We start from the raw sequence: 14490 nt of genomic DNA, 5'->3' as shown, positions 1-14490 counted from the left end.
AAAAAGTTAATTCAAATTTGCGTGAAAATGAGAGTGAAGCCGTCAAGACCACAAACTTGTCACTAAGAGCGTTAAATATAATCAATTGCGCAATACTTCAAAACCAAAAATAAAATAAAGTTCACTGGAAGCGGCTTGTGACCTGTACTTACAGATATCAGGCTATGTCTAGTCTGAAATTGACTGAAAGGAACTGAAAAATGCCACAGCTGAGAAAATCCAAACACGTTTTGGAAAAGTTACAAGAAAAAATTATAAGTCTTCAAGTAACGGAAAAATTTGCAACACCTCAGAAAGTCAAGTGCGCCTGTTAGTAATTAGTTTATGTCACGAGACTACACAATGACAACGAATACGGGCAGAAGCTAAAGCATTGCAAACAATTATACGACACCAGAGAGTTCAAGACAGTAGATTTATAAGTTGTTATCAGCGAGAACTGTAACTCATCACTTGCTCCTCATCTGAACAACAACAGGTCTTCCTTATTGAAAAAACTAAGGAGAAATGACAACAATAAGAAACCCAAAATCTTAACAGTATAGAAATTTCAGAAATGTTTCGGGAAATTAAATGGTCGAAGCCATCAGTGAAAACATATATAATGGAGGAAAGACGTTTCAATCAAAAATGTTTTTGACACATCTTATTAGTGAGATTGAGTTATATGTTGAGAAAATTGAGCGCGGAAAAGAGACCGTTAAAAAAATTACCGTTCAATTAAAACGTTTAAAATGTTTGAATAAGTTTTTTGAGCACGTATTTTTAACGCTGTGTCTTTTCTCAACTATGCTTTTCTTGAGTTGGACATGTCAATAAGATGGTAATTCGACAAAGAAACAAAATGATTCTATGAAAAATTAAATTATGCTCAAGAATCATTTCAAAAAATGTATCTTACCTCGTTTTATTAAAACCAAGAAACCATTAGTTAAAATTGTTGTAGACATTAGAACATAACTTACAGTAAATGATCGAATTTCCGCCTGTTTTTACGGAGACTGTGCCAGAAGTTGAGAGAAAGGATATTAAATAGTGGCAAAGTTCAAAATTTCACTAATGTTTTCTTAAAAAATATTCAAAGTCACAGAGAGATTAGACAGCAACTGAAAGAATAGCCTAGGTTCAATTATAGCTCCTAGAGCACCCAATTGGATCTTTGATTGGGGAGACTAAGTCATTGGACTACAGAAAATATTACTAACGAAACCAAAACATAAGAAGTCCATAAAAATTTAAGATAACAATTAGTCAGAGCCAAAAAAACCCTGAGCCTAACTCTGAAACCTTGCTTTATCTTTGCTTGGCCTCGTTTTTTTTAAATAGTATTGATCAATAAATTAGCCCTGATATGAAATTCTTGTCAGTAATTTACATAAAATCAATACATTCGGAGATATTTTTAAAAAAGAGTTCGTGCCCCATTGAAATCTTTTCAAAAATTTAACTGTAAAGATTCATGGTGAGATCATGATCAGGTGAAAAAACACTCATTTGTTCAAATGGTTGCGAAAAAGGTCAATTACTGTACAAAACTTTTCAGCATATCAAAAAAAATTATGGCATTTTGTATAATTATCGAGTTCAACTTTGCAAAATCCGGGCAGAAACAACTAGCTTTGTTTGAGCATACGAAGAATATGACCGCAGTTTTAAGTTGTCTACTTCCTGCAAATCTGAAGACAGTGAGCTTAAAAACATGTTTCTTCCCGTTTTTGAAGAAAAAAGTCTGAATTTTGAGAAATTTAGCTTAAATTCTGCCCAAAAAACTCGGATCGAACAATTTAACAACTTCAACAAATTTTAGAAAAATTGACGAAAATATGGTCGAAAACACAGAAAAATTGAAACAAAAACAATGGAATATTGTCTCCCAGTCACAAACCTTTAAACCTCGATAACTGCCTTTAAAAAGCGAAAATCAAAAAATCTTTTTTAGCACCGTTTCTGCGCTGGACACGCTTTTTAATGATACCCCTCATAACTCTACGATGATCATATCGATCGGCCAAAATTGATTGAACAAAAAAACATTTGAGTATATAGTTCCTCCCCCGCTGAAGTGGGCCGGAACAACAGAAATATGGGATCAATTGGCGCGCAATCATGTCAAAAACGCATGAACGAATTTGTCTCAAGCATGAAAAATTTCCAAAATTAATATTAGCAATTAATTGCAGTTGTAAGTGGACGGGAAGTGACCATTTTACATTAATTGAAGTTCATCACCTTGTATACATTCTAATTTATTCCGTGAAGGTAGAAACTGTGAATCGGTTATTCAACATCAGATACTGCCCTTCAAGTAAATGCGTGATGGATGATAAACCAGGTTTAGGTGCGCGACCCTAGACCACTCTGACCAGACCATTTCCCAGACTTTGCCCTCTTATCAGACCATCGTGTGACCCAAATCCCTCTGATCAGACTATCGTACGACACAAAAATTTCGTGCGACTCTGGTGCGACCCAAATTTTTGTGCGACTTTAGTACGACAAACCCTCCCTCTGATCAGACCATACTCCAAATGTTATAATCCGTTGATATTTGTTTAAACTATTCAATTCAAACCTATAAGTTAAAACTGAATTATTTAGTATATCTTGTTAAGGCTACGACAAAACTAATTGATTAAAATATAAACAAAAAGTCAATTTGAAGTGCCTGCAACTATAGTGCGACTTTGCCCTCTGACCAGACCGTATTTCGACCATTGTCCAGACCATTGTGCGACCTATGAACAGACTATAGTTATTTGCGACCCAAATGGTCTGATCAGAGCGGTCTAGGGTCGCGCACCTAAACCTGAGAAAACATAGAATGAGAGTTAGAAATAAAATACTTTAATCTACAGCTCATCAACTCATTTACTAAAAATTTCATCTGTCTATATCATGGAGGGAACAATAGTTCAATAGGATACAGAGATCACGAACTACATCCACACAAAACAGAAATTGAATCAGAAATATCAGAAAAATCGCATCAAACTTGAATCAAACAAATTTCTAAAATTATTTTGAAGTGCTCCCAGAGAGTTGAGTGAAATTTTGGGTCTTGCCTATCACACCATACACCAGCCCCCCCCCCCCACTCCCCCCATGAAATGAATGAAAAGTTTACAATATACTAGTTACAGTGACGCTGGCGGGAGGAGTCAATATACTTCTGTATTTCCCTAAGGGCCAAAAGGCAATAGAATGTTTGCAAAATCTTTCAAAGATTTCTTAAAACATTGTGAAGAAAAGTAAACTTCTGGCGCGAGTGGTAGGTGATCAATGTAAGTGACTAAGGGTGAAGAGTCTGAACAAAAATGATCACATTTTAGGTGCCTAAGTTTTGATAAAATGTATACTTACTGCACTTAAAAGCTTTTCATCAAAGCTTATCAAAAATTGAACAGAGTGATTTGAGATCCAGAATATTCTTGAAAATTAATTCAGCTCATTTTTCCCCAACGCAGACCCCCACAAGAATATGATCAATCTCTTTTCAAATCTTACGGAGGCAAAAATATTATCTCCATTATTCATAGTGATATAAGGGATTTGCAGTTTTTTGAAAATTAAAGATGCAAAATAAATGACAAAATTTTAGAATTTCTTCATGAATATGCATGCAAAAGTGAAGTTTGATCAAAACCAGGAGCACTGCAATAACTTAATCGGTGATGAAGCCTTTGGAGCCACACAAGCATAATTATCCAAAGAAGCTGAAACACAATCTCGATTCCATAAACTCCCGAAATTACTCCCTTCGGCTGCTTGTCATCTCGATCGCCTCGCCCTCGAACTCAATCTCGATATTGTCACCCCTTTCAATGACAGTTGGGTTCTGGTACACCTCGTTTCCAACCTCACCCTCTGGTGACCCGACTGAGGCTCGAGTGGACGAAGCCGCCGAAGTACCTCTCGGAGTTCGCGCGGGTGACGAGAACCTGTATAGCAATAGCAAAGATACCATGTTTAGGCTTCGACTTACGAAAAGACTCAAAAAGTCTAATAGTGGGGCTGGCGGGGGGAGGGGGGGGGGTAATTTTGGCCAAACTTACACAGTCGAGCACTCTGTTAAACTCGAGAAAAAACATTTTCATGGGCAACTTGGGGAGGCGAGGCCTAATTCTGGGATTTTTCCTTTGCGTGGTGTGCAATATTTAAATGATGTTTAGACGCTACTTCTATTGTATTTAAGTTGCAATTCGGGCAAATGAATTTTTATAGTTTAGGTGACTCCGATTAAATCACTGAAAAAATCTGACATTAATTGAGAACCGCAAATCGGGTGGAGATAAAAGCCAGAGTTTCGAAAGGACTTCAGCACAGCAATGTATCCTTGTTCGAAACACGCATGTACAGATTTTAAAATGCCATATACCTCTATAGTTCCAGATCCTATAACGCAGCGTTTTCTATTTATAGTTCATGATTTTGAAGCTTTTTGATCTTGAAAGTACGTGCCTGAAATAAATAAGCGATCAATGCGGTGATACGGTGAAAAACGACATTTCTCCGAACTTTAACCGGTGAAATCACGTAATTTCACCGCATATTCCAAACACTATGTAAGTTTTGAGCTGGAAAACCGACAGCTTTTTCCAGCTTATGAGACCACACCAGATCATACGTAAGGTTGCAAGATCGTAAATGATAACTTTCCTTGTTCAGCTAAGGTGTATCACTATTTCACCTCTGTATGCACTTGTCAGCCTCAATGACCAATGACTAAAATCCAATCTCCAATCCAGTAATTCGGATGATTATAGTTTAGGATTGTCTGGCTCATCTTTTGTCAATGAAGATCTTCAGTTTTGCTCATTTGATCGATTTTGACGACCACTGAATTGTTTTCACATCCCAGTCGGAAGTAAGCAATGATGTATCAATTTTGAACTCATAATGACATAAACTGCATCAACTTATCGGCTTTCCCCCTTCATACCCATAAATAAACGATTCATTGTTCCGACCCACGGTGGTAAAGACGAGGAACTATATGCTCAAATTGGTTTTTCTTTGCTTCCAGTCAATTTTGGCCCATCGATATATTCATCTTAGACAGTTGTCAATGATATCATTAGAAAGCCCGTAAAGTGTAGAATACTCAACCAGAAACATTTTTTAGAACTTCTTTTCTTACCAGCAGTTATCAGGGTTTAAAATTTTGTCAACATTATAAAAAATTTTCATTGTTTTTGTTCACGTTTTCCGTAATTTTATTCCAATTCTTTTTATTAATTCTGTCAAAATTCAGTAAAATTGTCATCATTAGTAATATTGGTTTTACGTATACGCACAGCGGAGGGTTGATGACTCGTTTGATCTGAAAATTTCAGCTCAAAATTGTTTACTGAATTTTTCCAAAATGGCTTCAATAATGTCTCTTCAGCCCACAATGCTCAAGTTTGCCGGATTTAGAGACCTAAAAACTGCTGAAAAAATTTTAAGTGATTTCAAAAGAGCGCTACATTTACATCCACTTCCTAAACGAGTGTTCTGGAATAAAAATTTTGCCGGTTTTTGGTAACCCAAAATGATACTTGTTCATAATGCATTATTTTTTTGATAAACAAATTATCCCTTTAGGCTACAATTGTGACAAATAATTGTTATTAAGTAACATGCATCAATATCAAGGCCAGTTTTTTGTCTCATCATAGTTTTTCATAATCAAAAACTGCCATAATTCTATTCTATTGGGAAGATGTCTTTTAAAACTACTTTAGAATCTTTTATATTTTTTCCAGGATCACTGAACACTAGAATATTTTATTCTCAAAGTTCAACTATTGAAAGCTGATGCCTACATAAAAATGAGGTCCCGCGTTCTTATATAAAGTTTTTAGTTTCATGTCTTTTTGGCTTCCACAAAAGCTTTTACTAAATTTCAAATTAATTCTCGTGTTTCGCCCGCACTTTTTTCTTTTTTTTTGCATTCTTATGATTAAAGATCAAGTTGGCTTCCCTAAAGAGCATAAGTGAACCTATACAATGCTTTCAAGTAACACCTAATGGCATATATGTCTTCAAAAACACAATTGAAATTAAATTTGGATTTTGCAACTCGTATCTCGGTTCCCCCAACTTGTAGCTGAGTCTCAGTAAAAACAGGTAGCATCTTCTTTCCGGAGATTGAAATCTTAAGCTTCCTAGCGTCTAATTTTTCGTTTTATGCTATCATGGCTTCGATAACACGAGTTTCCATACAACAAGTTATGACTTTTGGAGAATGGCTCATTTTCAACGTCATGTCTTGTTGTCTTGTCAGATGATCATCTTTAAAAAGTCACCTTTGATTTTGAAGCTATTAATAACGTAGGTTATTTTTCCGCAAAACGTAATAGAAATTTTGATATACGATTTATTTGTCTTTCTGTTTTGCAGTCTTATCACATGTTCTGGAGAAAACGTCAGGTTTCTTGGGCTTCCTCTGGAGACATAAATGAAAGCTTTTAATTGTTCAGTTGATAGCCATTCGTGTTGAGGCCCTTGGAATTAATTTTTGATTATATTGATTATATTAGATTGATGATATTCTTTTTGTTCCTTTTCCTTCATTTTGAAAATTTATTATTCATTCTCATCAATGATATATCTCACCCACCTTCTGTTGAAGCAAACATTAATTCTTGTTTTTATTTTATATTGCAGCCGAAGTTTTTATGGCTTCGAAACTTTGTCTTTTCATAAACTTCATAGACTACTTTTTTGTCATACAAAACATCAACGCCGGTCAATTAGCTTTTAATATGAGAGCAGTCGAACATGGATTTAAAGAATGGCATAGGGATATTTGGAACATTTTGTCGCTTTCACTAGCAATTGTATGTATGACAAATTTTGAATAATAACGGATTTAAATTGCTTCTCATGATAGTATAAAGTATCATATGTTATACGTTAATTCGATAGCTAAGTGTTGTACTGATTTTGAAATTGAAAGTTTTCAAAGTATACGGGTACTGTTCAGATTTTAACCTTTTGTTCTTTTTCTCGAAATTTTATCATCAAAGACAGGTCCCATAAGTTTCATGTTGACCTACAAGTTATTTGCTTTTTTATCTTCGCTTTTTGCAATTTATCTTCGCTGAAAACTGGAACTGTCCTATAAATCTGGATCTGAATAAAAGTTTTCACATATGATACGGTTTTAGCTCTTGAAATACGTACAGCGTTTTAAAACCTAGAATCAATTTAACAAAAATGTGTGTAATGTGAAGTCAATAAGTAATTTTCTTGTCCAAAAAATGCTAAAATTTTTGATGTTATCTCATTTTTGAATTATTTGAGTTTCAACAAGAACTGCCTGCTTTCTGAGTTCGCAAAATCTATTAACATAAATTTTTCAGTTCAATTTTAAGGAATCATAGGAAAAAGATACAATAATGCCGGTCAATCAACTTTCAAAATCAGAGCAGTCGAACAAATACAATGGATCTAAAGAATAGCTAAGGATTTTTACAGATTTTTGCAGTTTAACTGGCTTTTTTTTGAAAGTTTTTGTTGCTTTTTGTAGTAGTAAATATAACATATTCTTGATAATAACACGTCTCAATTGTTATCTTCAAGTGTTATATATTCAGTTGATAGCTAGTGATTGAATTGATTTCAAAATTAAAGATTTTGAAGATCAAGGACAGTTACCCTAAGTTTAATGGAGGCATAAAAGTTATTGTTTCGACCCCACTTGTGGGGGGAGGGAGCAACTATATACTCAATTGGATTTTTTCGTTCAGACGATTTTGACCGATCGATACATTCGTCGTTGAGAAATGTGAGTGGTATCATTACAAAGCTCGTCCAGCGTAAAACTCGAAACTCAAACATTTTTTATCTCGTTTTTTTCGAGGAGTTATCGAGGATTGAAGTTTTGTGTGAAAAATAATTGGCATGATTTTGTTCACTTTTAGTGTAATTTTTCCTCAAATTAAGATCGTTTTTTTTAACAATCATTAATTCAAAATTACGTTTCACGCCAAATAATGAATCAATTTGGAATTTTTAGTAACGAAAGGCGATGAAAAAACTAGTTCTGGTCTCATAGGGAAGTTTATTAACAAAAAATTCAAATTACATTTAAGAGATCTTTTTTAGAAAACTTTTTAAATTTTTTTTGTTTTCTTAACTCCCCTAGAGACTAATCATTTTCCATATCAAGTTTCCGTTAAAGAAGAACCTGATTTACAGTCTAATGAAGCCTAATGAAAAAAAAATGTATTCATGGAATCGCTCGTGTTTTTTTGGCTTCCGAGTTTTCGTAACGTTAAATGAAAATTTGGTTTTTTTTCGAGGTTTTATCAGAGTCCTATAGCAAAGACATAATGACTAAAACCGCAATAAGTTTTGTGATAAGCATTTTGAGAACCTATCCAGGGCTTTGAGTGGAGAGAGAATGGCGGTTAAGAAATTAAAAATGGTTTTTCGAGAATTTTTTTAATTTTTACCGATCATAAACTTATTTTCGTGAATTGTAAGTCAGTCTCAGTTATGACAAGAACCCCTTCCTTTCTACCGCAACTAAAATTAATCTGGGTACCGGTTTATCTCCAAACAACTTGTCATATGGGTTCAGTGCCACAAGATTTCAATTTTTTTAAAAAATTGCTTCGATACTTTCTTCACGCACCTTTCAACAGAATTTTTGGTTTTTGCTCGTATTTGCTGTTGTTTCTATAGTCATAAGACTTATCATAATGTTTTATTGATTACCAACGTAAAATAAATATACCTGTTCTACAATAGAGGCATAACTGAGCATTTTTATTCACTTCCGTTGAAAGCTATTGAATTTAATGGCTGTTAAGATCTTAAAAATGATTTCTTGAGAAATTTTTCCAATAATAATCGATCTTAAACATTTTTCGTGAACTGTAAGTCAGTCTCAGTAAAGACCGCACCCCCTTCTTTTTTAAATCAGCCAAAGCGAATCTAGTTAGCGGTTTTATCTTCTAAATATTCGTGTTATGACGTCGATGCACGAGTTTTCATAATTTTAAAAAAAGTTGGATAGTTTTTTTGTAATCCTTTTGGAACCATAACACATTATTTTAATTTTTTGTAACTATGGTTCCTTTTGGAACCTTAACACTTTATCTTAATATTGATAGTTGCACCGCCTCAGACAAGAGGTTCAATGGATCATAAATACAGCTTTCAGAGAAAAGCTTATGCTTTAAATGGCTTCAACAAATTCTTCTCGCACTTTTCTACATAAGTTTTTGGTTTAGTGTAATGTCTTATTGACAACTTATGAATGACCAACATGCTTGCCGTCTCATCGAGTCTTAACTTAGTGTATTTATTAGCCTCCGTTGAAAGCTATTGAATTTAATGGCGTTGATACTATGGTTTTCTCAAGATTTTCGTGAGATTACAGTATTTGTTTTTGTTTGTTGATTTAATTGAGTCAAAATGCCACAAAGAAGAATCCCATTGCCAAAATTAATTAAAAGTAGAAAAAATTTTACCAAAAAAAAATCATTTTTTAAGGGCTTCGAAACTTTTCCCGCTCAACTTTTTTTTTGAATTTGCTGTTGTTGCCTGTTTCTTTTATTCTTTAGGTAGCCGTAAAAAACTGCCCGGTCAAAAAAAGTTGTAATTGAGGATTGAATGAATGACTTGACCCAAATCAGTCAGCTTATAGCGAATAGTCTTAAAGTTTATGATATTATACATTTTTAAAATTTTTAAGGACTTCTCAATTTGTGCAGCTCTTGTTGTTCTTTTACTCAACTTGTAAATTATTCTCATCATTGGGAGGTCCCATAAAACTCCTTTTGTTTGAAAAATTAACATTTTTGCTGATATCATGACGCAACTGATGTATTGTAGGACAATATGCGTTTCCAAAAAAAGTTGTTGGAGTGTTGAATTTGTGTTTCTTTTTTCTTCCTTTAGCACAATCGCGTAATAATAGATCCCAATGATTTTCAAATGTGGCCCAATTCAGAAAAATTTTAGCTGAATTAGTATAGCATTGGAAATGAAAATCCCTAATATTCAGATAATAGCTAATGATTTTAATGGCTTCACTAATGTGTTTTCGCGATGTTTGTAATCTTTTGCTCGTAATTTTTTTGAGTTTTTCTGCATTTTTAATCCAATCCTATTGCTTAGTCTAACCAAAGAAAGATCCCATTGGTTACATAAGGACTTTTTAGTAAACTTATCAATAATTAATTAGTTAAAACCTAATGATTTTTAAGATTTTTGAAAAATTTTTGATTGATTTTTTAATTTCGCCTCATTATTTGTTCTTTTCGTCGAATTGTTACCTAGTCTCATTAAAGAAAAATTCCATCTGCTGTGTAGTTAGGAAAAAGTAATATTGTGCAGTTAGGGATTTGTCTTATTGTAATTTGACGTTGGTTGAAATTTTTTTATTTGCTTCTTTTGTTGTTTTTTTTTCTCGTAATCCGTAATCTTTTTAATGGCAGATCTCCTTGTAATGAGGCATGGCATTTTTTTCAATTATTAGTTTGGTTGTGTAACAATTTTTTGAAACTCAAACATCTATTTTTGATTATCTCTTTGTCAAAAATGTAAGTCAAAAGATAGTTAAGTCAAGAATGCAGATGAATGCGGGTCGGAACATCATGTGCAAACGCACATTAACGAGCCTCCTTGTTTGCACTTTTATCTTTGCTTTTTGCAATTCATCTGACACTTTATCTAATGCTACTAAGATTTTTTTCTGGTTCTATCTGATGCCATTTTTATTTTGTTGTTAAATATTTGTAAAAAAAACCTATCTGAAATACGTACACCGTTTCAAACCCTAGAACCATATTAACAAAAATGTGTTTAATTTGTCGTTAATAAGTAAATTTCCGGTCCAAATTAATGCCAAGGTATTTGGTCTTATCTGATTTTGAGTCATTTGAGATAATCAAGAATTGCCTGCTCTTTTGAGATTTCGCGAAAAACGGAAATATAATTTTTTCATAGTTTAATTAAGAAAACATAGGAAAAGAATCGTCGCCAGAAGTTATCGATCCTTCTATATTGCGCTCGCAAATATCAATGTGTTCCCATTATTCGTCAACTGCCGAAATGCTATCCAAGAAACTTAATTTTTCTAATACTAGTGAATGATCAATCGAGTCGTAAGCTTTAGACCGGTTTAGGACAGACAACTAACTAGCTTTTTTTCTTTCAATTACATCTAATTTATTGACAAATTTCTTTCATTCGAATGAATAAATGCGTCCACAGTTAAATTTTTTCGCGTGTACCTCAAAAACTTTTGGTTAGGCCAGTGTTATAGAAATGGGACTTTAGCTCAAAGTGTATTAAACGTCTGCTGTTTTGGGGGCAACAGTTACCCGGGTCACCCATCATACAACTTTCTTTGATTTCATACAAGGTCATATATGATCCCTGGTAATCATACAAGGTCATATATGATTTGTATGATTTCCCGGTAATCATACAATATTCACACACAAAAAATTTACACAAAAGAGTTCTAAACAACTCCTATCGTAGCAGCTACGACGCCCAATCAGCATTTTTGGTGATTTGGCGGATATTAACAATTATTCAAATCTAAACATGAAAAAAAAAACACCGACTAAACTTTTGCAACAATTTTCATGTTCTTCTTGATTTGAGCATCACAGTTGGAAGCAAATTGTCCTGATTAGCCTTGACTTGCGCCCTCGAAACCATCTGAAAACTATCTTAAGAATCATAAATGATTCCCTTGATTTTATACAAGAATCATACATGATTTCCTTGAGTTCATACAAGAATCAAACATTATTTCATCAAGTACACAAAATAATCATAAATGATTTCATACACTTTCAGCTGGTAATTGGTGCACAATAACCCCCAATAGTGTCCTATTCCTTTAATTAACGCAAGAATCAGATATGATTCCCTTGGTATCACTCAAGGATCATAGATGATTTCCTAGGTTCCATGCAAGGACCGTACTAGGAAATACGTTATGATTTGTATGACATCATATATTATCCTTGTATGGAACCCGGGAAGTGGCGACCCGGATACATGCATCACATGAGCACAGCTTGAAAAAGGTATGAAGATACAGGTCTCGTTATTATTATTAATAGCATGTGTGTGCATAATGAAGCAATCCAAAATCAGCCACATTAAGGTTGGGGTGGGGGCTGAATAGATTGAAAAATTACCTGCGAGTGTTGCTGTTGGGTGGCGTTCCGTCTGGACTGAGCATGATTCCCGAGTCTATCCGGGAGCTGGCAAGGGTGGGTGATTCCGTTTTGGGCCGAGACACAGGTCTGTGTTCTGGACTCATTGGACTGTTTATGAAACTGTCAATGCCTTCGTAAATTTCCTGCTGTTCGGAGACTAAGTACTTTTTGTACAAGTTGTCAACCTAAAATTTAAAATCTATAAAGATATTAAATTACAGCAAAGTCGATAAATTAATATGAGCAGACTTCTTCAAACGGAAATGGCTGTTGCTCGGACCTCTCAAATCCTCGGTTGCCTGAGCTTATCATATTTTTGATCGTTTTTGAGGTCTGCGAGGACAAAATATTAAATAGTCAGTGCTCGACTGTTTCTGATAAGAGTCACATTATACTGAGATATGGAGCCGGGAAAGCCTTCCCAGGTTGAGGTCGCAGACCAAAATGACCTCTGATCAAACCATCCGAGACGTGACCTCTGATGATATTTAGACCTTGTAATTTTGGTCTGAAAACACACCGCCTGTGGTTGTTTAGAGGTCACTTCCGTCTGGGACCTGGACCGCAGTTTCAAAGACTTGAGATAAACTAATACTTGTGAATGAAATAATAAGTGTAATGTTTGTTAATCACCTGTTCTTTCTCCATGTCTTTAGTAATCACTCCAATTAGGTTGTGTCGTGAGTCGAATATCTGGTGGGTCTTATGATCGAAGTATCCCCCAATGTTGTGCTCCATCAAGTCTGCCCCAAACACTTCCATCGCATAGTTACATCTGATCCCAATTGTCAAATCTATCACCTGTTTTGGAACGACAAAACAGAAATAAGCATTTATTAAAATATTGCTATATTTCTTTTTACGCCAATCACCGCAATTCTGATATTATCTTTTCCGCAAAACTTCGACCTGTGTACGACGACGATGACGAATTAGCCGCACTATGATTCCTAATATAGTATTCTATGAACGAATTAAAGCGTTCTATGATTCGAATTAACGCGTCTGTGTTCCAACTACAGGACTTAAGGCTCAAACTGAAGAGATTATGATTCAAAAAGGTGCGACAAAAAGTGAGGTCCGGATCGAATACTTTTGTTCCGCCTATTCTTTTTTATGATTATCAGCCGATTCAAATAGCTCTCAGTAAGCTTTTTCAATGGACTTATTAATTTTGCTCTACCTCAAACTAATTTATTATTGATGACAGATTAACATTTAGAATTTGATTCAAATTTTGCTGACCTGTTGGCACTCATGGCCTTAATACTTCAAGGGTATGTTTGACAAGTTTATAAAAATTAAAGTATATATTGGATAAAGTTTACTTGTTAAATTTTCTATTGGACAAGGGCAGTTTAAAAGAGCAGACAACAAAATAAGTTCTTATCTTCTTTTTTCCTAAATAATAAAAGTTGCTAGCTTTCATGACTCCAGCAAAAATTATTCGTACGGCATCTTGTGAAGTGAACTGATTTATGCAAGCCATTGCAATATTTGAAGAAAAAACACTTTTAACTGAACTAAATGTGACGACGAATTAGGAAGACAGCAAAAACTACACAAAAACTACACTTGCATCCAATAAACAATTGGAAATACAAGAAGACCCAAATATGATGCGACAAAAAAAGAAATGAATCTATTTCAAAAATTATTTTTGAACAGTTTTTGTTAAGACTTCGTAAATTGAATTGAAGAAGGAGTGCCGCAAAGACTTGTCGTGGGTCCCCTACTTGTCAATCTTTACATAAACTCAAAAAGTACTAATGATCAATGCAGCAAGATACAATAAGCAGATCTTAAAACATTATTATGCTCGAATTCTAATTCACAAACCACTAAATCGAAAAATGAATCAAATCTTAAGAACGTTGCTGAAAGTTTTTCTGAACGAACTGTTGCTCAACGTCAAAAATACAATTTTGTAAATTTCAGTAGAACCTTTATTTTTAAAACAATAACAAAATAATTCTTAATGTCGTTGAACAAAGCCCTGAGGAACAACTTCTAGCATCTAATGATAAAGTTGTTGTCACAAATGAAAACCTAAAGCCTTGGTTACTTCTCAATGGTAGCACTATGAAATTAAATATCATACTCAAGAAACATATCAAATTGTTTAATCCAGACTAGTTGTGATCGGAAATCAAGACTGCTCAGTTCACAACTATAGAAAAAAAACAAACCAACTACCGCGCATCAAATGAATAGGTATCGTTCAATTCAATTTTTTCCCAAAATTTAGAAAATACCAAAGACTTACAACAACCTTCAGTCTCCAAGTTTTCCAAAAAAAATGCTACTCTAGATG

General features: G+C 34.2%; 1 protein-coding gene across 1 annotated transcript; it reads right to left on the bottom strand.

The window, feature by feature from the left end:
- Window positions 1-3191: 3191 nt before the first annotated feature.
- LOC142345277 (uncharacterized) lies at window positions 3192-13012 on the bottom strand. The gene is made up of 3 exons (XM_075397258.1): window positions 12810-13012; window positions 12156-12361; window positions 3192-3938 (listed from the first exon to the last, which is right to left on the bottom strand). The coding sequence occupies exons 1-3, from the start codon at window positions 12936-12938 to the stop codon at window positions 3749-3751; spliced, it is 525 nt and encodes a 174-aa protein (XP_075253373.1). The 5' UTR covers window positions 12939-13012; the 3' UTR covers window positions 3192-3748.
- Between the last annotated feature and the right edge of the window lie 1478 nt (window positions 13013-14490).

This window comes from Convolutriloba macropyga, chromosome 9, assembly GCF_964194025.1.
Source record: "Convolutriloba macropyga chromosome 9, txConMacr16.3, whole genome shotgun sequence".
NCBI classification, from domain to species: domain Eukaryota; kingdom Metazoa; phylum Xenacoelomorpha; order Acoela; family Convolutidae; genus Convolutriloba; species Convolutriloba macropyga.
The sequence above is the reverse complement of the archived record's forward strand: the minus strand, read 5'-3'. Positions and strand labels throughout refer to the sequence as shown.